Source organism: Vanessa atalanta, chromosome Z, assembly GCF_905147765.1.
Source record: "Vanessa atalanta chromosome Z, ilVanAtal1.2, whole genome shotgun sequence".
Taxonomy (NCBI): domain Eukaryota; kingdom Metazoa; phylum Arthropoda; class Insecta; order Lepidoptera; family Nymphalidae; genus Vanessa; species Vanessa atalanta.
The window spans coordinates 15,155,247-15,181,067 of NC_061902.1; the positions used below are offsets into that span (position 1 = coordinate 15,155,247).

Genomic DNA, 25,821 nt, shown 5'->3' on the forward strand with positions numbered 1-25,821 from the left:
TCATTAAGGATTTATAAGCTTAGTAGCAGTTGCTCTTAAATACGTATTTACTAATTTTTAATCAGTATTCCAAAGATTCGTTTGAATTACACTCGTGTTTGCAAATGCCTTAGTGCGTGAGACGACAAAGAGTTTTGAGTTAGTTTATTACAAAATCTTAATTTAACGCAGAAGGCAGCCTTCTTGAGTGAATAGATCTTTTCAACGTAATATGTTTCCATCAGCATCATCCGTTACACACTACACTAATTGTTTATTAAAAAAAAATCCTAAAAATATCAAATAAAAAATAACAAACAAAAAACAATTCAATGTGACACAATTAGTTATACGGTTGAGGAAACCTCTTCACTCATGCAAAAGGTTTAGAGTTACTTCCACAGTGTTTCTGTAATGTAGTTTGGTGGTTTCTCAAGTGATAGGATTACGTAGGACACATATTTCTTCATGATGTTTGTTATTGGCGAGTACAGATGAATGAGGCACAATTATTAAGCACAGTGGTATTTGATTTGAACCTGTAATCTGTAGTTCAGATCGTGTACGACGTACTTACTCGCCATATTTACCGAGTACGTCGACCATTAATATTGGTATATACTTCTTAGAAAAATAATCTATACGGAAATTCAATACGAACAAATATTTTTACATTAAAATTAAAAGACTATATATATTTTTTTTTAAGTAGACATAGTTCTTTTCTTTCTTTACTTCTGTTAAGATTATAATTTCGTAGGTACGTCACGTCATGTCTAATTACATTAATGACGGTCAAGATTGAATGCCTCAGTTGTTAATTCGAGCAATTAGTCGCCCCCCACGGACTTATTTGTTACGATAATGCTGGTGTTCTTATCATGGCTTGTAGAAATAAGATTTATTAATAATTATTGTTATCATAATACTGTTTACGAATGAGCTTTAAATTTTTTTATCGATATCGATAATGACTAGATTTTATTTCTTACCACTTACCAACTTAAAGTTTTCTTAGCGAAAGCACCATTTATCTGCTAATAAATCAATTATAACAGGAAACAATTACAAGTTACAACATGTACGTAAATCTAAGCATACATAACGATCCAATGCTTGGATTTGTACATGTTCACATCCAAAACTAGATAGATATCGATCTATCGATATAATCTGATTTAAAATAATACAACACTACAGTTGACGCACTTATATATTAACAAGCAGCACCCACAGGTGTTTGTTCGCTTTGATTTCAAATATTATAATCGTAAATTTAGTTAAGTAGGTTATTAAATATAATTCAATGTTAATATGCAAATGAATATTCGAAGGTATTAACATATCATATCATATAACATATCGACTGACGTCACAGCCTATGAGACATCTTTCTGGTCTGACTGTCAGGTCGTCGTGCTGCTAAATAAGAAGGCCAATGTGTGGTAGTATGTGTCTATACCAATTACCGAAAAGATAATTCACTCGGATGTCAGAGACAATATAATTTACTAACAGACTGACGGATCTTTTATCTTAGCTAATGTGTGTGTGTGTGTGTGTGTATAATGTGAGATATATTAGATTCTAATACTGTAATACATATAAGTATATTACATTACACTGATAGCTTCTGAAAAGTACAAAGTCAATATTTTATAATAGATACAAATTGATTTATCTTAATCTAAAAACAAATAAACCCTAAAACGGATGCATCCCACTGTACATGTGTGAGATTAAACATTTACTTTAAATGTGAGTATTTCACCCAAGCTTTGCAATTACGTTGCATTCCAATTAGAACGTTATAATAGCTTAATTAAATAACTTCAAGAAATATTGTACGTACAGACACACGGTCCGTTTTAGTTTTATTATGATAAGACTGATAGTGCAAGACACTCTGGGTCTCTCAGGGGCAGTTGTCGCAATACTAGTCAAATATTAATCAATAATAAAGTTTAAACAATTCTAGCTCTTTGATAAACATTTATTTATTCGTATCGATTATTATTTAAATCGTAGTTTATATTGCGAACAATAAACGCATACTGTAAAGAAATAGTTCATGTTACTCGACGTTCTTACTCTTATTGATTTCTCTGGAATTAATTGTGACGATGACAAAAGACACTGGTTCCCTAGGTTTCCCTGGTTAAAGTAAACTTTGGTCTCGAAATCAGGGAACAATGTTAAAGGTCGGAGCCGAGTCGGGTAATGGTGAACCGATTTCTCGGCCCAAATATTTGTCTTTAAATCCAATTGTAATTTGGTTCCGTTTGCAGTTGAAACAGCATTTTTTATTACTAAATGCTGTCTATTACGTCAAAGAATTATAAAAAAATATGTAAGTGGTTATTGTGACACTCTATGACGATTTTTTTATTGTAGATAATAAAATAAAGACTGCCAATTTTAAGTGACTCTTTATAATCGACGTATTTAAGTTACTTAAACCGTTGAGATAATATTATTATATGGTGTTTAAACAGCCATTTATAAATTATTAAGGAATAGCCCTTCAGAATTAAAATACTATTTAAATTCGAAAGTACGTACGTAAGAACCAATACTAAATACTTTAGATACGTGACATACGACAAACGGAATTTATAAAAGAAACAATCAAATAAACTACAGATTAATTTAGGAGGGCGTGGAATTAGTCGAATTGCTTTGTAAAATTAACATTTTTTTTGTATCCAATTATGTCCTAAAATCTATCAAATAATTAAAGAGAAGAAAATGAATATTTAGCTAAGATATATCGAAATTCCAATAGTGACATTGGGTAGTGCATTAGTGATAAGAGACAGACTCCGCCTCGAGATCGGCACTGTTCGCTCGTACCCGCGCCGACCCGGACGCTTTCTTAGATAAGTAAGTTAAGTTTCTATCCTTAAATTATTTTTATTAAATAGTTATATATCGAATAATAATTACGTTTACAGTGATTGATTTTTTTTTAATATACATGTAATACGTTGCGACATTTTTTATATGTTAATTTTATAATTATAATATTTTCTCACGCTATGCTTGCGTCTCGATTTTTTTTTTTTAGTATGTGTGGAATGTAGCCTGTATAATATGTATTTTTCAGTAAATGTGAAATATTAATTTGCCCTCTTTTATCTGAGTGTCGTATGTTATTCGCGCACGGTTTTCACGTTTACCTTACTTCTTACTAATATTATAAATGCATAATTTTGCATGGATGTATGTTTGGTACTCAAGTGCCAAAAAGGCTGTATGAATCACGGCCAAAAACAAAAGAAAAACGGCCTTATTAAATTTGATATAAAGACAGATTATAGATTACATACTATAGAATAAGGACAGAGGGTACTTTTTATCCTTAACATCAAACGAAGCCGTGGCTGTAAACTAGTTATCTATAAGTAGGATACACGATGTTACAATTGCATACTCGTTTTTGTGACATTTATCATATTCAATTTGAAATTTAATTCCAATTTAAGCCTTTTTTGTTTGCATGTAAAAAATAATTATATCGTATAAAATAGGGGGGTATACACAAGTTATAGAACGAAATTTCAAATCTAGTTTGTGCTTCGCTGATTGTTGTTTAATTTGGACTATTCTCTTATGTATCGTGTAGATAACTTATTATCGGTCTGTATTGTGTTGACATATTTAAGGGTTCAAGGTCGTTAATCTTAATTCGAGATGTTCACGCTGCGTATAATATTCATATCTAGTTACTAAATGATTTCTTGTATTTATTATTATATTATAAATTATTTTAATTTTAAAATAGTAACGAGTGTTTTTAATTGAAATTTCAAATCAATTTAATTCCATTTTTATTCTACTTCTACATCAATTTTGTCTTCGGTCTAATGGGTAACCTATAAGTAATAAAGGTGCAGAAGATAAGATTGGAATCCCAGGGTAGGTCAATAAAAAATATCGTATATTTCTTTTAAGAATTCTAAATTCCAACACTTTTTTTAGATATCTGGGTGCATAAGCCTTAGATTATCCTATGGAATTTGAGAGTGTATAGTGAGATATACCTAATAGTGAGATATGCGTTCTCAAATTCATTTTTAAATAATAATATCACCTTCGTAGATTGCCTTGGAATTGGCTGCCGTCGCCGATATTGGTCAGAAGAACATCCATACCTTAATACATACACTACATTTAAAATATTTACATATTTAGTTTTCATATTTATTACATGATAAACGAAATTAACTTAAATATCATTCGTAATATACCGTGCCAGGGTTATGCGAACAAAAAGTTCATAATTTTGACCGCACGCGATACTAATATTATTTAATTCTTGACAACCTACATTAAAAATAAGTATTTATTATAAACGAGAAATATTAAATCGATTCAACTAAATTAACTAGTACGCAAAGGAAAGATAAATTATGTTATTTTATTTGTGTAATTTTTCAGAAAAACAATATAAAAATGGTACTAGGGAGTATAATGCGTTCGGCGACGAGGTTGAGCCGGTCGGGCGTCACACATTGCTGCCGAAGAGCCTTTTATAGCACAGATAACAAAGGTAAAATTTAATAATAATTCGAGATATTATAAGTATTCATTATCTACTACTAACTAACTTTACAATGGGTGCGATCAGAATAACAACGTATGACTTCTGTACTAAGTTGTTCTTTTTAAGAATACTTAAAATAAGTTGAACACGAGTCACGACTTTATTTGCTTTGCAATGAACGTCCAAAGTGCAAAGACAGTATGACATTTAATTCCTGTTTATTTTGGTTATATGATTAAAGGGTTAGGATATATGTGGGAAGGGTTACACAAACCGAGTTAATTACTTTAATGTTATTTTGTACAGGTAATAAACTGCAGAAGGATCCCGTTAAATTATATGAATGAGCTCAATCGTTGCGGGTATAATTTCTTAAATACAGAGAAGATAATATAATAATTTTTAATAAACAGTTTAACAGTCTTGACTATTTATATTTGATAGATTACAATTATAATAATAATGTATAAGTACATTAATAGCTTGCATTTTGGTTTATTTTATAGAATGTTTTTTCTTTGCGGAGAGGTTTTAATAACCATGGCCTTATGCAAATGCGACATCCTTTCTTTTAGCTTTTAAAAATTGTGTCTTTAATGTAGAAATTAATATGATGACCACCATCACAACGTAATATACTTTTTTCTTTTTTATGATACCTATCTGTAGGCAGACGAGCAAATGTGCCACCTAATGGTAAGTGGTCACCACCGCCCATAAACAATGGCGCTTTAAGAAATATTACCCATTCCTTATATCACCAATGCGCCACCAACCATGGCAACTAAGATGTACTGTCCCTTTTGCCTGCAGTTACACTGGCTCACTCACCTTTCAAACCGGAACACAACAATACTGAGTACTGCTGTTTGGCGGTAGAATATCTGATGAGTGGGTGGTACGTACTCAGATGAGTTTGCACAAAACCCTACCGCCAAGTAAACCGGTTCAATGGTATCTGAGATGTTGAATGATTTGTGCCAGTTGCACTGGTTGCATCACCCTTAAAACCAAAGCACATCAATAAACACAAAGTAGTCCTGTTTAACGGTAGAACATATGACAAGTGGATGGTACCACTAATAGGTAGTGTGACTGATAATGTCCGAATGTAATTACAATAGAATATTTTATCATATTAGGTATTTAATTTTTATTGTTTGAACTTAACGTTATCTCGTTAATTTCATATATTTTTTATTGATAATACGAAAACGACGATCATTAATTGTCTATCTTCATGATTAATTAGCGCCTAAGATATTAATTTTCAAAAATTTGTATTAGGTATCAAATTATTTTTAATTAACCTAAAACAGTTTTAATTTAAAACAAAACTAAAAGCGAAGTAATTTTGCAAGCGATTTATTAAATACATAATTATAATATATTGTAGAATTAATTTTGAAATGCATTGCGAAATTTTTACACATTCCTTTTACTAATTAAATGCTAAGTAATACAATACGACGATCTTCCTGTCAACAGTAATTTGACGTACGAAAGATGAAAGCAAAACTATTTTATAACAGAACCTATTGCTGTAATTAGAACGTTCGATAATTAAAAACATTGTTTAAATGGTTTATGGTCCGTTTCACGAACACTTTTATTATTTAATTATTCAAATGAATATACATTGTAGGCCGAATGGTCTATAGAAAAAGAAGTTTTGCTTTTATTAACATTTATAAAATAAATATATGTGATTTATTTATATTCCAGGACGCTACTACACAAAGAAACACGAGTGGGTGTCATTGGATTCTGGGATAGGGACCATCGGCATTTCAAGTTATGCCCAGGTGCGGACTGAACATAATTTTAATTGTATCGCAGATTGTACTTATTCAAATCTTACATTATTTTTATAAGACGTTATTTAACTTTTAATTAAGTGTGGCTGAATTTCGGAACCAGTTCAAACTAGTTTTATCTTAGGTTAAGCTGATTTTTTTACAATTTAGGGACATTAAAATGTAATATATATTAAATTTTATGTAGGTCTGATTTTCGAGAAGTCTTCAATTTTACTTCAAAGAACAGGGATCTCCTTTGTTTCATCTACACATTTTTTTTTAATAAAATTACAGTAATCAAGCAATTTATAGTATTGGCAACATAAAGCGTAATTATGTTACAAATAAAAAGTAAATATTTAATTTTTTAAATATACAATTTATCCAAATTAAATCCTTCGTATTCAAAAAATACGAAAAAACGCAATTAGTATTTGTATAAATTACTTTTGATTGGCTCGTAATTTACTTTTATTGGTTCAGGATCGTGAGATAACTTTATGTTTTATCTAAATAAAGGGCAATTATCTAGTCAAATATCGGGGTCTGGGACCGACCCGGCGCGCGTCGTCTTAGTTTCTGATTATTGAGGTCAATAGCATTATTAACGCTTTGTATGTATCTCGAATAGCTATAGTTCGTTATTATCTTTGCACATGACACCATTATTCAAACACCGATTAGTTATTAAACGTTGTCGATTATATATTTATAGCTGAGATATATTATTCATTCAATATTTGTCAACTTATTGTAATGAGCGTTATTTTAATTTAATCAAACGAATTTAAATGAACTTAAAGACGCCTCTAACTCATTTGTCAAATTACAATCTGTTGTTCAGAAGATATGCGGAAACAGATGAACATACATACATAGCCCGCTGAAAATATCTGAACTCACATTTTGCCGAAGTCAGGTAAAAAGTCCTGATGACTTACAATCAAATATAATATCTATGATATTATATTATTTCCAGGAAGCTTTAGGGGAAGTTGTGTTCGTGCAGTTACCTGACGTAGGTCGAACGGTGGCCGCAGGCGATGAGTGTGGAGCCCTTGAGAGCGTCAAAGCAGCCAGCGAGGTCTATACGCCTGTCTCTGGAACTGTTAGTACATATATTTATAACATATCGCTGTCAGGGCAGATAGGTTCATCCACGAACCGGAAGATAGTGTTTGCAAGTTCAATACAATATACAAGCCATTATCTTGTGAGGGTTGGAAGTCGCTGTAAAATGCCATTGTGGTTATTCTTGGGGGACGTTTTAGCTTAAAAAAGGAAGTCCTTTAGCTGAGATGATAATGATAATATTTCTAACTTATAAATTTAACTTCGAAACCATACACAAGTTTGAGGAACAATAGTAGTGGCACCCTGTCAAGGAGAAGACTTAAACGCGCTGCTGTAATAGTTATGAGCATGCCTCCATACACAAATAGCATTTCATTAGAATCACACAGGTTTCCTCACGATATCAAGATCCACGTATTTAATCCAAGTTGTCCTTCTAGATTCCATCAATGGTAATGAACAACGAATGACTGACACACAACTGTTAAATGATTTGAAAATCCGAAAAGTCCAAATGGCTAATATCAAGATATAATTCCCGATTTAGAGTTTTTTGTCTATAAGTAATAGGTAGATAGACGGGCAAATGGGCTCCCTGGTGTTGAATAGACATTGGCGCTGTAATAAATATTAAGCTTATTCCTTATATCGCCAATGCGCTACCAACCTTGGAAACTAAGATGTTATGTCCCTTGTGCCTGTACTTACACTGGCTCACTCAAACCGAAACACAACAATACTAAGTTTTGTTGCTTTTGGGCCAGAATACCTGATGATTGTGTATTATCTACCCAGCAGAGTAAATATTTGCATGTATATTGATGTTCTTACACAAGCTAATACAAAAAGGCTTTGACACTAATTTCAATCTCTCTTAACATTCGACGCTGGTTTATTAGTTAGAATGGCTAAATATACGGATTGGAAAATTGCGTTAAACAGTCCATTAATTCTTTAAAAACAAGCTTACAGAGTTCATACTTTGAGCTCCTATGGTGGAGAATTGAGAGAGATGGCCCAGTGGTTGTTAGAACGCGTGCATCTTAACCGATGATTTCGGGTTCAAACCCAGGCAGGCACCACTGAATTTTCATGTGTTTATAATTCATCTCGTGCTCGGCGGTGAAGAAAAACATCGTGAGGAAACCTGCATGTGTCTAATTTCAACGAAATTCTGCCACATGTGTATTCCACCAACCAGTATTGGAGCAGCGTGGTGGAATATGCTCCAAACCTTCTCCTCAAAAGGAAAGGAGGGCTTTAGCCCAGCAGTGAGAAATTTACAGGCTACTATTGCTAATGCTAAAAAAGCAACATCGAAAAAATAATAAGACATAGCGATAATTAATTATTCTTATAAATTATAGATAACAGAAAAGAACGACACAGTCGAATCAACACCGTCTCTTATCAACAAATCCTGCTATGACGAAGGCTGGCTGTTCAGGGTGAAGCTGTCTACGCCGGATGAGATCCAGCAGCTCATGAATCAGACGGAATATGAAAAATACCTCGAAGAGTCTCACTGACATTGCATTTGCCTTTAACTTTTCTTATAAGTTAGATAGTAACGACGTGAATCTCTGAACCTCATATCAAATTATATTTCGAACACTTAATTTGTAAACATGCCGATAAAAATATAAAACTCTTACAAATATACTCTATAACAATATAAACATACATGTCCAGTGTGAAATCACTCGCAGAGTTAAGAACTTGAAACTTTGCAAAATATAATTTATGTGATTTGGAAAACGTAATAATTGTACTCTAAAATTAAAGTTATTTGTTACCAACTTTTATTTAACTTTACCTGCCTGTTGGAATAATTATGCGAATCTGTCGTTGAAGACATTTTTGTTGTTAACTAAGTTGTTTCTTTTTAGTATAAAGCATTACCAAAAAATTGTTTTAAAAAAGTTTTTTTTTATTGTTTATTCGGTCCAGCAATTTATTTACAAGACTTTTACAGATATAGCAGTAGTATGGTAATGAATTCGTTTTTGTAAATATATGTATTTATAGAGTAAGACTTTATTATTAACTACTACAACTAACTCAGTATCTAATTGTTGCATTGACATCGAAATCGGATAAATATGCTTAAACGTTGCATATTCGATACTAAAATGATTATATATTGTATATTGTCTCGGTCAAGGTTATATACGTTGAAAGAAAAAGCGCTGTCATAAACTAATAGATATTTTATTACGCAAAAAAAAAACTACAAAGCAGCTGCTCCAGATATTATTTCGATAAGTTCCCTCGTTATGACGGCTTGGCGCGTCCTATTGAATAGAAGAGTGAGCTTTCTGATCATATCGTCGGCATTTTTGGTCGCATTGTCCATAGCCGCCATTCGCGCAGACTGCTCAGAGGCCGCGGATTCCTTCAATGCGTAGAAAAGTAAGGCGGCAAAGGTCCACTCAGAGTAGGACTCGAGCTGGTCGTCCTCTACGTCATCAAATGCGTTCATATTTGGTGCTGCCTGTCATCAATAAACAAAAGCGTTATTCGATTTAAATGTCATGTAAATATTTCACTGCTCTGCAAAACTTTTATTAAGCGCTTGGAGCTTAATCCACTATCCCACGTTACCAGTTAGTAACTATACATGGTGCAATGTACATCGGTGGAGAAAAATAATTTGATAGAGGTATGTCGATCTTGAATTATATGATATTATAAACAATTAAATTTGGAATGTCGACGTAGTTTTTACCAGAATTTTGGAAGTAAAATGAAAATGAAATTAGTGTTGAATTAAAAAAAAAAACATTAATCAACGACTTTTTGTTGTGTATAATATGCACAGCCATGAACAAGTCGCATGGAAAATGTAAATATATCTTTTTTAAGGGTTGCTTATCATAATTTCTTCTTCGAGTGGAATGGATGTTTCTGGCGATTTCCCGATAGATATTCTCAATAGTTAATGACCAACCCAGAATAACATATAGGATTACTATTGGATAATCATAAGGTAGTTACGATTTGAGTTATCGCAATCATCGGCTTAGAGTTATATAGTGTATTTAATAGGGGGCTATGAAATTTACTATATATCTCAACAAGTCAATTTATCAGAGCAATTTTTGAATAGTTAAAATTCATTTTCATTAATTTAAATAGTATATGGAGAAGTAATAAACATAGAAGTATATGAGATGAAACAAATAATAAACTTGCCTCTATTTTACTCTTCGTGAAGAAGGGTATGATGGTCATCTCATATTTAACAGGGCTGAAGTATTTGTTGTAATATATCTCGCCAATGTCATACATGTATCCTGACTGCACGATGGCGGCCGCTATAGTCGAAGCGTCTTTAAACACGGGAGCTATGCGACCTATCTGTTGAAATATCAACAAGGAAACTACATTAATAATTTGTCTATGTATTGGAACAACTTGGTAGTAACATTTTTTTAAGCCAATACTTGTACTTCAACTAGTATAGGTCAGTGCTAAATGAGCATTCGAGATTCGATTTCGATTCGAGTAAATTGGTAATATATTGTCATTAGGCACTTATTTCTGATACTTATAGTTCAAAATGGCATCGTAGTCTAGCCTGTGTTAAAAAAAATCTCGATATGGGAGTAATTCGGATAATATGGTGTTCTTTATAATATTTTAGATTTTTTAACATCGCTTTTAAACAAATTGTGACTCCACTGTTAGAGTGAACATTAAAAAAAATGATAATTACGTCTTTGACATTAATGAGCATATTTTCGCTATATTGTCTCCTGAGCATAGCCCGCGACTTATCTCCGACACAAACGAGCTTGTTCGCCGCAGCATCCGCGCTGCGAGTCGTCATGCTGCGTCGGATTCTACGCGACACGCCCGTGTGTACACCACCACATAAACCTATTATGAAATAGCAACCTTTTCAGTATTATTTATCTCAAACTCAAATAAAAAAAGTCGTCGTAACATTTATCTAATAGTTATTTGTATAACAACAAAGCTGATCTAAGCTGAAAAAGATAAAACGAGTTTAAGCGAATTACGAGGCGGATTAAAGATTAATAAACATGACAGAGTTTGCAATGGCCTGTGCGATAACAGTGCTATATATACAATATATTAATACGGTACATTTATGGACAGAACGACACCTCTACACTCTGTGAGCAAAAACACGAGGTTACGACACTGCACATGATAATACTGTGATCACACGCAACGTACAAGAACACGCTCCATCTGTATTTTATATAGGCATATAAAGTACCTGCATATATGTATAGCTACCTCGTTGGTCTAGTGGATCAAAACCCAGATTGGGCTGATAAAAAATATTGGGGTTTTCAGGTGAAAACTTCTCAGTACAAGCCCGGACTCTGGAAGCTTAAAGTGTACACTCCCATGCCTCGAAAATCGCTTGGCCCTTGGTCCTCCGTCTTAACTCTCCGCCTATTACTATCCGCTTATTGGATTTGCCTTCTCATTGGACTATAAGTCAGTGCATATATTCATACTAATATTTTTATACATTTTTGATTCCGTTAAAGGTTTTATTTTATCTATACATGATGAAAAATGTATTGTTATTTTATAAATACTATGGGAAAAGGAAATATAGTTTGAGAATTTGTGGGTTGAGAGTTAATCTTAGGACTAATACAATACAATAATTCCTTTCGTTTTGTAATTTAAATATAACATTGCTTAATTCTTTAACTCACAGTTATGTTATAATATAGTTATTATGTAAGCATGTGGTTGTAATATTCGATGTATTTGATAGTACAACGCTTTTTGAGTAATTACACCCTTGGTAATTTTCAATGTTCCAATAGCAACTTTGCAACATTCGAAAAGTAAATTTTTCTGAAAGCATGTTAGATGCCATAGATTATTTAAAATTTCGACCAATGATAACACTTCAACTGAACGTCATTTGCAATCAGCAATATTTTGATTTAAATTTAATGTAAAATTAACCTATCATAATAGTTGAAATTAATATTATGCTTCAGAAAGTCTATCTATAACATCATCGTGTAATCCATTAATTAATTCCAACTACGTGATGGTTTGGCCTCTTCACCTATTTGAACTGTTATTTGTAAAACATTTGTCGTACATATATCATAATGATGAAAATTCATAATAACATTGCATTACTAAAAGGAAACTCCAATATTAAGGAAAATATGTGACCATATTCCACAGTATAATTGTTAATTGTTTGAATATTTCTAATAGAATCTATAAATGCCATATCTATATTAATATTAAAAATCCGAACGTAACTCTGTCTGTCTGTTATGTTTCATGAGCAATCTACACATTTGTGCCTAATACCCGACGAGCACCTCCTAAAACTAGTATAATTGTATAAATATAGTAGGAATCAAATATTCCTACTAATTTTTACGTTATTTGATATATCGCTTGTGTTGTCACTTTTCATATATCTACGTAGTATGGATGTCTTTACCGAGTACCGGACTGAAAACAAATGACTCCCTCTTCTTCACCGTGGGATGTCATGGAATCGCTCAGGCGTTTCTGTGGCGCACCCGGGCAGATTGTCACGAAATAGCCATATATCCAACAAGTATCCAAAGACCCAACAGAACAGAAATAGGGGATCACAGATTATCTCCACACCTTTGAAGGCCCACGCACACAGGATCAATACGTTATGTGAGCACCACCTTGTGGTACGATACGATACCTTATGGTATCACTATTACGGTATTGCTCTCACAACTATAACCGTGACCATTGACACCGAACATGTAATTACCATAGATATGGCACAGATGCACTTAGTGACCACTACATTTGATCTACTATATATTTAAAATATACAGGACACCTAAAAGATACAATAAGTATTAATTATTACCTAATTTATTATACAATCTTCGAATAAACGCCAAAAATAAAATGGTTTAATTAGAAATAATTATTTATTACAGTGCTTGATTATATTGTTCCAACATCAAATATTATTACCATTTGTTGAAATTGAATTAATAATAATTAATATAATTTATTAACCACATTAATAATATGAAATATTAGTATCAGTGTCAATATAAAAGTACTGACAGTGTAATCACTTAAAAAACAACGAAGTTCGTGTTATCAATTTTATTTAAGCCTTCGACGGAAATAAGTAACATATTTACAAGATAATACTTATTATTGCGCGAATATTTGCGCCTTATGTGTCCATGATCTGCTTTAGAGCTCACTTTGTTTACATATTACGTTATTTTTATTCAATTAATCGAAAATACATTGCGTTGTTGTCAACATTTTTGCAATTAAATTTCAATTCGACTTTGTTACTCGATCGGTCGATTTAAAATCGTCTTTTCAACCAGAAAACCACAGTACAAAGTATTCATTTATATAACAACGGTAAATTTATTAAAGAGCGCGTGGTAGATATCTCAACCGTATGTTTTTTAAATAAAGGTTTTGTATGTGAACTGTGGGATATGACATTAAGCCCACAGTGAAGGTCAGCTAAGTACAGACTCGCTACACATGCATACTTATGGTCGGTTTGTGTATGTTTTGCTCTGAGGATGGCTCGCATATGTAAATAACAGTTGTCCTCCGTTGTTCTAGTTATCAATTTAGGGGTTGTCCGTAAAATAAAAGGCATAAAATTAGACTATATCCTTCCTTGGAGTTCAAGCTTGCTTGCTTTATATCATCTATTTTGGTTCAGTGGTTTGGCTATGAAAGAGCATCATGCAAACATACAGACGATAGTGTTGCTTTCACATTTATAATATTGCAGGACACTTTAATACAATTGAATGGAGAATAGTATTTTTGTTAATTAATATGCCACTCAGTGCGATTAGTTGATCTATCGAATAAATCGATAATTGTCGTTCATATTTTATATATTTTTAATAATTAGGTTCCTGGTATAAATAAATTATTAATATGGTTATTAGCATTAATATCGATCGTTTCAGTCGACGAATATTACAGAGCATACCGTTTTAATATTTAATTTATGTCGAGTCTCCAATATTAAGGGCTCGTTGTCCTCGTTGTAAGGGCTGTAGTCAAAATGTACGGACTTAATAATAAATAATTGCACGCCAACTGCGTATGCTTCTGTAGACGCACGCCTCACCCTGGGGTCAATAAGAACCGAGATACCAGAGTTATCGATTCGTCAATATTTTATTACTTTAACACGACTGATAGTCCCACGTGGAACATATCTGAATATCTGAGCACAAGCTAATGTTTCAATATTGTTTAATTAAGATAAAATTGTAATTGATTTATAGAATACATAAAAGCATTAATTTAATTTACTTGTTTTTTGAATTATTATTATTTTTTAATTACCTCTATCATATTTACCAATAAATGATGATGTTTGTTTTGTTATTTCTAATTAAAAATATTACTAAATAAATTTCACCCGCTCAAAGTTATGCTATTGACGTCACAAGCGTGTTCGTTTAATTATTTATTCATCTTACTAATTATAATAACAAAATATAAGTAAATTAATTTGCATTATTAAGAGATAAGTGAGAAAATATTGTTTCGAAATAAATGAGTGATTTATAATTTAAAAACAATAAGATAATACCTCTATCCGATGTAACAGCTACGTATATCCTTTTGACTTTCTTATCATCCTTGCCCTCGACGCCTTCAGCAGGTATCTCGGGTGGTGCATCTGTCTTTGTCTTGTCATCTTTCTTGGCTACTTTAGCAACTAAATGACTCGACTCGTAAAACTTCTGGGGTCCGTAACCAAATGGTCGTGCTGATGCAAGCTCTCGTTCTGCTTTTGTGAACCTGATGTATTTTTAGGAGAACAAATAAATTAAATTATTGAGCGTGTCAAACATAAGAAATATTTACAATCCTCTCCATTTGGAATAGACTAAGTTTTAGTATTCGATTTATTCTCTAAATGTTTTTGATGTGCATCGTCTTTTCTCTCGCTTGAAACGGGACTGAAATGAGTAACATGGAGCCGGAGAATTTGACTAATAATCATGCGTGGTGTTGCGTGCTAGAGATGAGAGATAGATGGTACCAAAAATTTTCTTAGGGCATACAATGTCAGATAATATTGCTTATTACCAAGATCAGATTTCAATTGTTACACATCATATGATTACTGTAAGGCATTTTATTTATTCATTTCATGATCTTGTTTTAATTTGGCTTGGATACTACAATAGACTAAATTTTTCACGACTTTTACATCGCAAGGCAGCCCATTACAATTGATTGAAATTACGAACGAAATAAGGCAACGACCATTACTGTTTATACTTAAGATTGCGTGATGCAATTTTTGGCTTATCGGATGAGGCAGTGACATATTTATAAACATGCCGCCTATTGGATAAACTGTATCGCAGACTACTTAGTCAATTTACACAAAAATATTCACACTTATAAAAATAAAGCACATAATATAAACAATGAAGATGTACAACAGGTAGCCTCATCTCAAAGCGCTCTCTTTGATCGATCGTTCGAAAGAACGACGAATCGACGAAACGATCGAAAGAAGAACGATATCTTCTAAAATGATCCAGTATAAGCATTGGAACTAGATAACGTTTATAATTTATCGGTCGGATAATTTGCAACCTTCCTAAAGGTGCACCCACTGAATTGGAGCATCATGGCGGAACAAACTCCAAACCTTATCCTCAAAAGTGAGAGGAGAATAAAAATATGTCACCGTAAAAGCCCTTATTATAAAGTAAATCTAATTTAAGCTCACTGCTATAAGGTAGTCTGAAGCTAAATAATAATTGAGCATTTGACGAATTTAAAAAAAAAACATCAACGCATTATGGTCTTTTTATGATAAAATAGATAACCGTTATAATATAAATAAAATTTAACCAGTAATAATATTTATGGTCGATGTTATCGTACGACGTCTCGATGCTAAATAGACACGAAACTTAGATAACAACTCATTGATATTATGATGTGAAGAATATGAAAATAATTGTATTTGCATATATTATTAGAATCAGGGTCGACATATAACTTTATATTTAAGTTGTTAAATTAATATATTTTTTAATCTAGTCATCTTTGGATATATACAGATAAACTTACCATTTTTCATCACAATGGGATGATTTTTTTATTAATTATAAATTATTTTTATTTATTAAAACGATGAAATTAGGTTGTGAAACAATTTTGATCAAAGGCTGTGATTCTTTGAGGTAATATACAATTATAGAAAAAGAGCAAATTAGTAGGATAATAAAATCTTTTTACTTGCTGGCTGAAACCATCTTCATTGTCTTCGTAATCTTCTGGATATTCTTCACCGATTTCAGCCGAAGCGACACTTGTTTGAGCTGTACCATACTAGAATAGTTTTTGTATTTTATCTAAATACAATTTGTGTAACAATTTTGTCGATGTTGCATTTATGATCATTGATTTGACATTTTATTTTTTTATAGTACGTTGACATATTGACGTTACGTAAGCAGAAATTAGTTTAGCCTTTTTAAGTCTAGTTTATATAAATTTGGTTTTGTAAAGTCCATGCCTGAAAATAATGTTCATTATACTTTTATTTCTCCACCTGGGTTTTTAGGATGCTCTCACAAATAAAAAAAATATATATATTCAGCTTCTCTTTATCTTGATTTAAAATTGCGTAAGTAATAAATTTGCGTAATCAAATAATAACATAGATGTTGTGGTAACTTATTCATATTGTATGACGAATGTTTTTATATATTCACAAAAAATAGAGATAATATACTTTAATAAAATAACTTTATCAATAGTTGGAAAGAAATATGTTTTGTTATACATAAATGATCTTCCTTATCATGTTAAAGGTATTTGTGATATTGTATTGTTTGTAATGATACCTCTTTACATTTAAAGTTGACTGGAAAATAAAGTAAATATGACGTTGCAATCAATCCATTATCACTGAAGAATTTAGTTCTAAATGCCAAGAAGACAAAATACATACTGTTTGCCTTATGTAGGAAGCAAAATTTAAAGCTAACCTTAAATAATATTGATCTAAATGTTTATTATACTAAAGTATTTCTAGGAATCACTTTAGACTGAAAGCTTTAGTGGAATCCTCGTTTATCTCCCTATTACAGAGAGATTCAGCTCTGCAGTATACGCGGTTTGAAAAGTTAGACAAATAACTGATGTTGATTCTACTCAATTATTTTGTATTATTTCTTATTTTAATACTTTGCGTAACGCTATAGATGTTAAAACTTTTCATCCTCAAAAAAAGTAATCCGATCTATTTACAATAATATAGCTCGAACCTCACTTCGGGATGTTTTTATTGAAGTGGGTAAACTCATAGTTGCCTCACAATATGTTTACAACAATATTAAGCATATTCACAATACCATAGATCTTCTTGAAATAAATAGTGATAATCATTGACACAAGGAGGAAAGATAAACTAATAACACCAAGTTTACGGCTTTGTAAACTTAATACATTCTTCTTGGGTCGCGGTATTTGTTTCTGTAAGATTTACCACCGTTATATTTCATTTAGCCGATTTAAAAATTTAAAGCTCATAAAGTAATACATTGATAAATAAGGCATATTACTCAATACGGCAGGATATGTATGTACATATCTAATTGTGCTCTATTGAGATACATTCTGTAATTCAAATGCTGGGAAAGAGTAACTACTGAGCTTACTGCCGGGTCTCGTTAGAATCTACTTTCCGATCCGGTAGCATCTTTACATTTAATTACTTACATTCAACACTGTAACATGACCATTCAAAATGCTTTTAACTTGAATAAAGCATACTTTGATTTGAAAAATTATAACTAATCTTTAAATATGGAATCCTATCATGATGTGTAGAAGACAGGGATTTGGACATTTGGTCGCGTATATCACAACTTAATATATATTGTATAGAATAAAGCTATTATAAGTAATGAATAAATAAATGTTTGCTTGTTTACGTTGCTATTAGAGAATGTTCAGATGTTTTAAATGTGGAGCAAATTGGAATGTATATAATAACATTACGTTATAATTATTACATTCGAATACGAGACTTTCCGCCTTAGTGTACACATTTATAAAGAATAAATTGGCAACAAAAATGTAACAAAATATTATTTTATTTTAAAATAACATAAAAATGTTTAGATTTTTTGCGAATGCTTAGATATATATCTGTTTTGTAATTGCGTATATACATATACTGTCTTGACCTTGAAATAAATACGAGAAATATAAACGCAACTTTATTCTTGTATTGCATCGACAACTTTTATCTAACACATTAAATAACATAGTATGGATGTGGTATTTTACATATTTTTGTTATTCGGTGTTTTAAATATTTTGTAATAGGGAAATTAAAGGTAACTTTGTCTGTTAATTAAGTTAAATAGAAAATTTTTCACATTGTTTCCTACATACTGGCATTGGAATCAGCTTAATGTTTTCACTATACTCGTACTTTCCTGTCTAGAACTGTCGACCACGGGATCGATCGTTGTTACGTAAGTATATTGAATAATTGAACATTGAATTACACTGGCAGTATTTTTATTTGGCAGTAAAATAATTAGTTAACGTGACTGCTATCCAGATGCATCCAGAATCACAAAGCCGCGTTGGTGAAAACATGTGTTTAATTAATTTTAAATAAAAAAATATATTATATAACCGTCGAGTCAATGCTTGTTAAATGATGATTCAAACGTGCTCGTAAAAGCCTACTCGAATAAAGTATATTTTGATTTTGTTTCAATTCATATTAATCGTCTTTAAGTATGTATCCTAAATATCAAGAAAACGGACAAAAAAGAAATTTGTCATAATTGCTTATATAAGTAAGTATAATAAATTTTACAAATTCACAAATTGTAATGAAATAAAAAAACAGCTTAATATTTTAAAAAATAGAAACATATTTACGTATAAGCATATATGTAAAATAATTGTATATGTATAAACCTCATCCGACGCGTGGTCCCTCTCGGATAACAGCTGCGTCATATAGCGATTATAAAAGTAGTGTCTACCACCGACTTTTGTTTCTATACAACGCACGCCTCCGATCAGTCACACGGTTCCTTCTTGACGTGGTCACTGCTTAGTTGGAATATCATTGTTTCTGGAATATAGCCTGAAAAAACTATGGAAGTGCTGTCTCAGAGCAAGGAAGTCTTGTCTACTTCGCCGGCAGATACGGTATATTTTTATATTTGTTGTCCGTTGCGATTGTTTTGTATTTTGTTAATTGATTATATTAGGAATGTTTATAGAGTAGATTATGCGATTTTTACTATTTTTGAACTATTGCGTGATAGATATATTTCTTATTTATATGTTTATGCTGCTGTGTCATTTTATATTTCTTTTTAAGCTGTAAAACATTAAGATTGTTTCGTTATTTTAAAAATATAAATATCGTTCTTTTAATATAGTTTAAATGAAGCAATCAATCTTAATTATAATTTTAATTATACGATTAACTTTAGATTTTAGATCTGACCGTAAAAATAGTCTACTTTTTGTAATAAAAATCATAGGATCTATTTCCAGATCCAATCTTATAGCGTAGATTATAAAAAAATATATAAAAACAATGGTATTTGTCGCTAGTTCATACATAAAAAGAATGCGGAATAATCTGTAGGCATATAAACGATCGCATTACAATTATAATTATTCACGGTTTTTTTTTCTATGGCTTTGGTTAAGGATATTTTCTTTAATAAAAAAAAATGCAGTCACGAGATTAGAATTTCCGTTAGCATAACATTATATATAAAACTTGCAACATTTAAATACGAGACGAGGAAGTTTATGTCAATTTTCTTTGACTTTTAGAATGTAAATGTAATAAATTCATTTAAATTAATTACTCATAAAGAGGCGAAGACGAAATAGTATTACTTGGTAGTGCTTAGTGAAATCCCGTCTGGGTAGGTACCACCCACTCATCAGATATTCTACATTTGTGATGTAAGGAATGGTTAATATTTCTTACAGTGCCATTGTCTATGGCTGTCCAACACTTACCATCAGGTAACCCATTTGCTAGTCCACCTACCGATACCTCAAAAAAAAAAAACCGTTGAATACCATTTTCTTCTCTGTTTGTCAACTATTTTGTTTGGTAAACTTAGAGTATTGATGATTAAAAAAAAAATGTAAACAGAACGTTATTTAATATTGATCGTGTTAGGTTTTAGTTAGGGCAGTGGATATAACTTATAATGGTCGTCTTCGACAACTGGGCGTACATTCGTTTTAAATTAAAAAAAAAAACTAAATGTCAATTCTATGTTGATAATTCAAAATAATATTATATTATTGGAAAGTAATTTATGTTTCGTAGGTTTAAGCTTTTCATTTAAAACACGACGACTAAATATAACTCTTGATTAATATTATTTAGATAGTTTTGCCATAAAATATATTCGACTCTTTTTCATGTGCGTATAATCATATGTTACTTTACCCAGTGTGACTTGATGTGTACGTTTATTATTATCACACAAACGCGTTTGCTCGCTTTTTGTGTTTCAGCCTTTTGCTTTAAATCAACACGGCATTCAGTATAATTCAATAATTTTTGTTATTGCTCCATATTTAATTCCTGTCAGAGATAACTATATAATTATGTAATGTTATAAATGTTATGGAATGTAAGTGTGATATAGTTAATATAATACAAGTAACTCTCCGCAATTCTCCATTTATAAATGATCTTGAGAAATAAACAATAGAAATGTAGCCTCAAATAAAAAATAAAAATATTCTCAACAATAGTTGTAGGAACTTTTTTGAAAATCAATAGGCTAAGGTATTGATTGTATATTTCATAATATATTTTATATATATTTATTTTTACATACTATATAGAATGTAAAAATATATGTCTTACACAGACGTGTAAGCGAAAGTCATTACTATACTAAATTACACTTAGAGTGGAATTTAGAATATGTATCTATTTTTATCGTTAAAGTAGATTAAATGCTAAGTGCAAAAAAGAAACAAAACATTTCCTGCACTTTAACGGTTTATTTAAGAACTACATTTTAACGGTTTATTTAAGACCTTGGAATGTAATTTACTAATTACATTGCAAGTGGTGATTCCACGTCCAATACATCGATCCAATATCATTAATCTAGACAGCATTGGTTTGGGCTGTATGTTGACTATCGTATACTAAGTGAATTCTGTTTATTGTATACTAATACGAGGTATTGACACAGTCTTCATTTTATTATACTAATATAAATATTCACGGTCGCGCAATAACTCCACAGAGGCTCGTCGCTGTAAATGATTTTTAAACGCATATTAGTCAATTTCTCATATAGATTCTCGGTTGATAAATCTATATGCGTTATAGATGTTTCAAGGTAATAGGTGTTTTCAAAAACTACCACCGGACCAAAGAAACGGCTAAGACTATCAGCCCTAAGAAGAAACGTCGAATGAAGCGAAGCGAGATTTATTATTGATCAAAAAATAATTATTAATATTTATCAACAAATAAAGTTATGAATTTCCATTCAAATTATATTATAAAACTGTATCATTTGTTTTGTCGAAACAAATGTCGACAATAAAAAGTGCGATTTGAAAAATTCCTTTGCTTTATCGAGGAAAATTATGAGCTGTATATATGTGTAACTTCACGGTCACGACCACAACTCAAAGCCAAGCCGTGAGCATAAATATGATCATTAATATTAAACTATATGAAATTAAAACGCTTAAGCCAAAGCGAAAGTAGGAGTAAGCCTAGGATACAGATAGATCGAAAAAGCAAGGAAATGACCTTGTAATTTCGATTATATCCTAAATTAATTAATAGTAATTCGTAACCAGTTCAAACTGTAATTGAATTTATCCTCTCATGATGTTTCGTCATTGTTTTCGTTCATTTATTCATCGGCCAACGACATGACCGGTCTAAGGTTATCGTCTCACTGTATAATCTGTTTTTGCTTTATTATAGGCACTTAAAATTCATAACAAACTGTTTTATCTAATGTATAAGTATTTAAATTTAATATATTACTTAATTTTTCAATCGCAATAGATCGATTGATGTTAAATGCGTAGGTAAGATAAAGAAAATATCAATAAGGACACGAAGGAATCGGAATTCATTTTATTTTATAAACTTTTAATCGGTTTAATTGCTCATTATAAGAATTTATGTTATAAAACCTCATTCTGTTTTTTATTATAATAAATTTGCTTTCAAGAAGATTCTTTTTTTCACAGTGATTTAACAATCTAATATTAATTCCAATGACAGTATAAAATTAAAACAAAAGACACACAAATTAATACAAGGTTCATTCTAAAAAACTATATTGTCGCCTCGTTTTGTAATAATTTCATTATTTAAACCAGCCTATAATTTGGAATGGCTTGAATCCTTTGTAATTTATGTTATTGCTTAAAACTGTGTCAACAGATTTTTTTTTTCTTATTGCAGCCAAAACTCATGCACGGAGGCAATTACATTGCCGAAGGACGTGACTCAAATAAATCGACATGGCTCCTTTTCTCTCCTGAAACACCTGACGCGGCCGGTTCCTTGGCGAAATTTCTGAGTATTTTTTCTACCCATGGTGTGAACCTTAGCCACATCGAGTCCCGCTCGTCAGCAAGAAGGCCCGGATATGAGTTCATGGTGGAATGTGAACACGGCTCGGGTGACTTCGGCGCTGTTCTAGCGGAGCTTAGAGAAAACACTGGATATTTGAATATAATTTCCAGAAATTACAAGGACAACAGATGTGAGTTCTCTGATATATATTTACCTATTTGTGGACCGCGTATCGGGGATCGGTTGTCAGGTTTAGATATAAAAATGTAGTCTATGTCCTTCCTTGGAGTTCAAGCTTGCTTTATACTAAATTTCATCATTTTCGGTTCAGTGTTTTGGCCGTGTAGAAGCAACAGACCGAGAGACAAAGAAAAGTAAAGTAATATATGTATTGTTAATTTTGTTTATTTGACGCTACAAAATAATTATTACAATATATTAAACAAGGTACCGAGGCTGAATGTCTTATTCTGCCTTTGCGAAATCGTGACGATTGGGTAGTTATATAATAAAAAATAGATAATTTATCTAACACCAACAATTACTGAGGTTCCATGAATTTTAAATTTATTTACTTTGTTAATAAATATTATGCATTATGTATTACAGCTGCCGTACCGTGGTTCCCGAGACGTATCCGTGATTTAGACAGATTTGCGAATCAGATCCTGTCCTACGGCGCTGAGCTCGATTCAGATCATCCTGGTTTTACTGACCCCGAATACAGGGCTAGAAGAAAATACTTCGCCGATATTGCCTTTAACTACAAGCACGGTCAGCCCCTACCACATGTGAACTACACTAAAGATGAAACCGCAACCTGGGGCGTTGTGTTTAGAAAACTCACGGAATTGTATCCAACCCACGCTTGCAAGGAACACAATCACGTGTTTCCCTTATTGATCGAAAATTGTGGATACAGAGAAGACAATATCCCGCAACTTGAAGATGTTTCAAATTTCCTTAAAGGTTCTTGTCACTTGATTTGTTACTAGATATATATAAGATATTTCTATTTAAGTGTAGCCTCACACTAACATCTTAAAGCAATCATGCGATATATTTTTTTAACCAATGAATGTTACGCTCATATGCACTAAATATAGCATATAGCGTATTGTCGAGGGTTAACAAGATTATTATTTTAAAAAATCTAAAACATTTTTTATATTAATATCCAGTAAACTGAACTTTCATCTGTCTGTAATAAATTTAACAATACTGTTTAAAGTATTTGATAATATTTTCTTATTCTATTTTAACTTTTTTCCACTATAAATGATTTCTTTATGTACATACATTGATATTATTATCACTTAAGAATGGACCCAATTACATCTTTTGTCTCTATTTTATTTCTAAAAAATGCCATATCCAAAATTGTTCCTCAGAAGAAGACATTTTAATAAATGCAATGTAGATATGCGTATTTACACCGATAATACTTTAAGTGCTAAATGTAAATTAATTGCTTAAATTAAAACAGCACTGAAAAGCCTGTATGCATTGGTCGGAAGTCTCACTTGCAAAAGCATATAAATAATTTACTGAATTAATTACAGATTGCACAGGATTTACACTACGTCCAGTAGCAGGCCTACTGTCGTCGAGAGATTTTCTTGCCGGTCTGGCGTTCCGAGTGTTCCACAGCACTCAGTACATTAGGCACCATTCACGTCCCCTCTACACTCCGGAGCCAGACGTTTGCCACGAATTGCTGGGACATGCTCCATTGTTTGCCGATCCAGCATTTGCACAGTTTTCCCAGGAAATTGGTCTCGCTTCTCTAGGAGCTCCAGACGATTATATTGAAAAACTTGCAACGGTAGGAAGCTAACATTTTAATAAAATATATTGTTATTCGAATATTTTTCACACTCAAATACAAATAAAATTATATTCTTCTTAACATAATCCATGTCTTTGTGATTCTTTTTAAAAAATATTTATTAAAACGAGTCGGCTGTACCTAACTTTACTTAGATATTAGACAATACTCTGTCTTTGTCTTTTCAATGACAAATAAATGATGACAGAAAGAGATAATTGATGAGAAAAATCACTGTCACTATAACCAAGAGTGTGTACTATAATAGCTTATTCTATAATTCTATGTAATACTTTGTTCTCAGTGCTTTTGGTTTACTGTGGAATTCGGTTTATGCCGCCAAGAAGGGCAACTTAAAGCTTATGGTGCTGGACTATTGTCTTCATTTGGTGAGCTGCAGTACTGCCTTTCTGACAAGCCGGAGCTGAAGGATTTTGAGCCACAAATCACCGGCACCCAAAAATATCCAATCACTGAGTATCAACCCGTATACTTTGTGGCCAACAGCTTCGAAAACGCTAAAGAGAAAATGATGTAAGTACATTTAATTTATCTTTTTCTAATATTTAACATCTTTTTATTTTCTAAAGATAGGACAATATTACTTGCAATTATTGCTATTTCGTCGAGAAAATTAACAGTCTATTAGTTAACATAATTATGAAGATTTAAATATGCCCATATTTTCTTTTCATTCATTTATAAGTTTTCTAACAGATTCACTTATTTGTCTTTTTTAGAAAATTCGCTCAGACGATTCCCCGTGATTTCGGCGTCAGGTACAACCCGTATACTCAAAGTATTGACATACTCGACTCGCCCAGGCAGATGAGAGACCTCTTCAAGAATATACACCAGGAGATGGAGCTACTAGTTGGTGCAATTGACAAATTGTAGAACATTTATATATATTATATTAATATTGTATAATAGTAATTAGTGTGTAAAAATAACTACTGTGAAATTATTATAACTTCAC

The 25,821-nt window shown here is 31.8% G+C and overlaps 3 protein-coding genes across 3 annotated transcripts; 2 read left to right on the plus strand and 1 right to left on the minus strand.

Annotated features, from left to right (window-relative positions):
• The first annotated feature begins 2,719 nt into the window (after positions 1–2,719).
• Positions 2,720–9,345, plus strand: LOC125075891 (glycine cleavage system H protein-like). Its single transcript, XM_047687731.1, has 5 exons — positions 2,720–2,862; positions 4,420–4,531; positions 6,251–6,330; positions 7,304–7,432; positions 8,766–9,345. Exons 2-5 carry the CDS (start codon positions 4,435–4,437, stop codon positions 8,925–8,927), a joined length of 468 nt encoding a protein of 155 aa, XP_047543687.1. The 5' UTR covers positions 2,720–2,862; positions 4,420–4,434; the 3' UTR covers positions 8,928–9,345.
• Positions 9,346–9,624: 279 nt separating this feature from the next.
• Positions 9,625–16,821, minus strand: LOC125076029 (ATP synthase subunit gamma, mitochondrial-like). Its single transcript, XM_047687963.1, has 5 exons — positions 16,675–16,821; positions 15,002–15,213; positions 11,117–11,280; positions 10,594–10,758; positions 9,625–9,892 (listed from the first exon to the last, which is right to left on the minus strand). The coding sequence occupies exons 1-5, from the start codon at positions 16,764–16,766 to the stop codon at positions 9,629–9,631; spliced, it is 897 nt and encodes a 298-aa protein (XP_047543919.1). The 5' UTR covers positions 16,767–16,821; the 3' UTR covers positions 9,625–9,628.
• A 2,622-nt stretch (positions 16,822–19,443) lies between these two features.
• Positions 19,444–25,821, plus strand: LOC125075760 (protein henna). Its single transcript, XM_047687483.1, has 6 exons — positions 19,444–19,620; positions 22,901–23,204; positions 23,624–23,983; positions 24,577–24,839; positions 25,147–25,376; positions 25,583–25,821. The coding sequence occupies exons 1-6, from the start codon at positions 19,567–19,569 to the stop codon at positions 25,737–25,739; spliced, it is 1,368 nt and encodes a 455-aa protein (XP_047543439.1). The 5' UTR covers positions 19,444–19,566; the 3' UTR covers positions 25,740–25,821.

Excerpts from the sequence above, each read along its gene's own strand:
- LOC125075891 (XM_047687731.1), top strand. The coding sequence starts at position 4,435 with ATGGTACTAGGGAGTATAATGCGTTCGGCGACGAGGTTGAGCCGGTCG. Across the intron at positions 4,532-6,250 it reads TTATAGCACAGATAACAAAG|GACGCTACTACACAAAGAAA; the intron begins GTAAAATTTAAT and ends TTTATATTCCAG. Across the intron at positions 6,331-7,303 it reads GCATTTCAAGTTATGCCCAG|GAAGCTTTAGGGGAAGTTGT; the intron begins GTGCGGACTGAA and ends TATTATTTCCAG.
- LOC125076029 (XM_047687963.1), bottom strand. The coding sequence starts at position 16,766 with ATGGTACAGCTCAAACAAGTGTCGCTTCGGCTGAAATCGGTGAAGAAT. Across the intron at positions 10,759-11,116 it reads TGCTCATTAATGTCAAAGAC|ATAGGTCGCATAGCTCCCGT; the intron begins GTAATTATCATT and ends ATATTTCAACAG. Across the intron at positions 9,893-10,593 it reads TCACGAAGAGTAAAATAGAG|GCAGCACCAAATATGAACGC; the intron begins GCAAGTTTATTA and ends TATTGATGACAG.
- LOC125075760 (XM_047687483.1), top strand. The coding sequence starts at position 19,567 with ATGGAAGTGCTGTCTCAGAGCAAGGAAGTCTTGTCTACTTCGCCGGCA. Across the intron at positions 24,840-25,146 it reads ATATTGAAAAACTTGCAACG|TGCTTTTGGTTTACTGTGGA; the intron begins GTAGGAAGCTAA and ends CTTTGTTCTCAG. Across the intron at positions 25,377-25,582 it reads AACGCTAAAGAGAAAATGAT|AAAATTCGCTCAGACGATTC; the intron begins GTAAGTACATTT and ends TGTCTTTTTTAG.